Source organism: Ziziphus jujuba, chromosome 10, assembly GCF_031755915.1.
Source record: "Ziziphus jujuba cultivar Dongzao chromosome 10, ASM3175591v1".
Classification (NCBI taxonomy): domain Eukaryota; kingdom Viridiplantae; phylum Streptophyta; class Magnoliopsida; order Rosales; family Rhamnaceae; genus Ziziphus; species Ziziphus jujuba.
This window is the reverse complement of record NC_083388.1, coordinates 18,723,050-18,725,987: the sequence shown is the minus strand read 5'-3', so window position 1 is coordinate 18,725,987 and position 2,938 is coordinate 18,723,050. Positions and strand designations below refer to the sequence as shown.

The 2,938-nt window shown below is 33.5% G+C and overlaps 1 protein-coding gene across 1 annotated transcript; it reads right to left on the bottom strand.

The window, feature by feature from the left end:
* Nucleotides 1-1,008: 1,008 nt before the first annotated feature.
* On the bottom strand, nucleotides 1,009-2,643 carry LOC107411445 (transcription repressor OFP1). Its single transcript, XM_016019027.4, has one exon. It carries the CDS (start codon nucleotides 2,265-2,267, stop codon nucleotides 1,074-1,076), a length of 1,194 nt encoding a protein of 397 aa, XP_015874513.1. The 5' UTR covers nucleotides 2,268-2,643; the 3' UTR covers nucleotides 1,009-1,073.
* Between the last annotated feature and the right edge of the window lie 295 nt (nucleotides 2,644-2,938).

Sequence of the window (2,938 nt, the reverse complement as noted above, 5' to 3'; positions counted from 1 at the left end):
CTAATTACTACTGGCTATTTACTAAATTTCTGTCAATGATTTCAGCTACATTGTCAACATTGCCAGGTATGAATGGCAAGTTTGATGCTATTATTATCTGTGGTTATAATTTTCATTTTCGGGTGGTTTTTGACTTGGGGATTAGTTAATTCATAAGCCAAATGATGAAGAATACAATAATTCTTTTTCTTAATTTTATTTTGACCCATTTTTGCTAGTGATATTAAATTTGATATATCAAACTCTTACATGGTAATACAATTTAAATTTTTTTAATCTAATTTCTTCAATAAATTTGGCTCCTTTAGAATCATGCTGTCATGGAAAACCTTTTAAAACATTATGGTGGATATTCTTTTAGGATGCACTTTATCAAAAAGTACATACTTGTGGCTTAGTTAGTTTCGGCTACTTTCCTTCTTGGCTTTAGTGAAAATTAGATTCATATTTAAGGCCAATGCATTTGATTTCCATATATCTCGAAAACCATCCCTAAATATTATCTATCTTTATCATCTCCATTCCTGTCCGTTAGTAATAAAATTTCATTTTATCTAAAAGTAATATATTTTTAGGTTTTGGCTTTTTTACTTTGTTTCTCTTTTTCAAATAATATAAGATTTTATTATTGATGGAACAATAATAGAGACAAAAAAATGAAACATAAGATTTGAATAGTTATATACAGTCCACAAATCCTAACAATTTATGAGACTATAGCTTGAGCAAGCAAATTGCAATAACATCCAACATTCAGACAAGTTTAAATTTTAGAAGCTTATATTGCCCAGAAAAACAAACAAATATTTTACTTGTTACATGGTTAATCAAATTTAGGGGCATCAGAATATGAGTTGTTAATTATGAACCTTTTTTTATTTTTTATAAGGGGCATATATCATATGTAAATGTGATTCAGCTCACTGCTTAACTACCGCTATTAGACAATACTAAAGCCAGAATTGAGAAGAAAGAGGAATAAAAAAAAAGAAGTTTTAGAAAAGTGGAAAAATGAAAAACTGATATTATATATATATATATATATATATGCGTTTTGATATTCTATGAAATTATTACTTTGGCATGTCAGCCATATCAAACCAGATTTGCTCAAACGCCTTGACGATGAGCTCATGATACTCATTGGAATTAAGCAAAAGATAAGAAGCTAGAAGCTCTTCCAAATCCTTAGAAGCCCTGATATTGTTCTCCACAATCATCTCCATCATTGAATCCATGAAATCTCTCTGTGGATCAACAGAGGATTTAACAACTGCAAAGCTCTCTGAAATGCATTTATTCCTCGATTTCATGCATGCACTGCTTGATGAGACACTTTTTCTTCCATACCCTTGAATTTTCTTGCTTGCAAGTCTCGGAGAATTGGCTCTGAGCCTAATACCAGTGGAATTGCTAGACAATTTACGAACCAGAGGACTAGCAGTTTTCTGCTCCCTCTGTGTCTTGAAACTTTCCTCCCTAACACTCTTCACAGACAGAGATTTTTGTCCTTTAATCTCCTCCACTTTTGATGACCTTTTTCTTCTATTGTTAGCAGCTTCAAACACCTTATCATCAAAGTGCATTGGCTTGGTAGAAATTGGAGGAAGTTCAAGCTCAGAAATCATGTCGAACCCATCAAGCTTCTCTGTTTTTCTGATCGATGTTTCCTCATTCAAGTCAATGATTATATCAGTGGTTGAAGAACTAAGTCTAGAATCACAAGGACTAGACCATGAAGCTAATTCCACAAAAGATTCAGGAACAGAAAAATTGTTGTTATCGTCACCTTCAAATTCAGATGGAATATATTCATGGAAATTTTCAGTAGAACTCTCACTGGATGATAGAAAGTAATCCGGGGAAGGAACCGGGTCGGGTTTAGTCCGAGCTGAATCAAGCTTGGCATGGCAGCTACAATGGGGTGAAACAGAGGAAGAGAAAACTGGCTTATTAGATGGCTTGTAAACTGCTTTCCTTTTGGTTCTTCTTTTTGATGATCTTCTTGGTGGATCAGGAAAATGGGTATCTGAGGATTTTGAGAGCCTGTGAGATTTGTAGAATCTGTCAGGTCTGGTGGGTTGGATATCATATTTGTTGTTATACCCTCCTGGCTGAGAAACTTGGGATCTTTGTGGTGAAGAAGATAATGGGGATAGTTTTTTCTTCATGGGGCTTTGCTTCCTGGTTTTGCTCATGTCTTTGAGCTTGTAAAACCAGGCATTTGGTATCATATCTGATAATCTGAACCTGTAGTTGCCCATCATGGGTTGGATTTGAGCTCTTCTTCTTCTTCTTCTTCTCTGTTTTTTCTCTGTCTTTCTCTCTCAATTTTGTGAGTCTGGTTTTTGTTTGTTTGTGTGGTTGTTTGTTTTTCTCTGTTTTGTTTTGATAAGGGAGTTGTGTTGGTGTTGGAGAGCAGAGAGAAAACGAAGAAGTAAAATGGGACAGAGACTTTTTGGTTTATGAAATGCTAAAAAGGAATGTACATTTTAATTAGATTAGCAGAATGGTTTGGCAAGAAAAGCAGATGGAAGCACGAACCCGCGTTTTAAATTTAATGATTCTCTTTTGATCATTACCACCAGCAAAATTGTACCATTGGGGTTACATTAATATAAGATATACAATTTCTTTTTTTTTTTCTTTTTTTTTTTGATGAGAGAATTCTAGTTTATTATTGTGCGTACACATTGAATTGACTAGCTAAAAGTCACGCAGCCCCACCCCAATTCTTTGTATAAATGGAGGCCTACGGTGCTTTTTTTTTTTTTTTGTGAAGATAAAGGTGAAGTTAGGTTTGGTTGTTATGTATAGTGTTTATTTATTTATTTTTTTAAATGGATGTATAATATTTATTCTATTAATCAATAGGTGAAACAAAAGTCAAAGGAAAAAGTCTACTTGATCACTCATAGTAATTAACTTTTTTTGTTTG

What these genes read in the sequence shown, in the direction of transcription:
- LOC107411445 (XM_016019027.4), bottom strand. Translation starts at nt 2,267, where the DNA reads ATGATGGGCAACTACAGGTTCAGATTATCAGATATGATACCAAATGCC.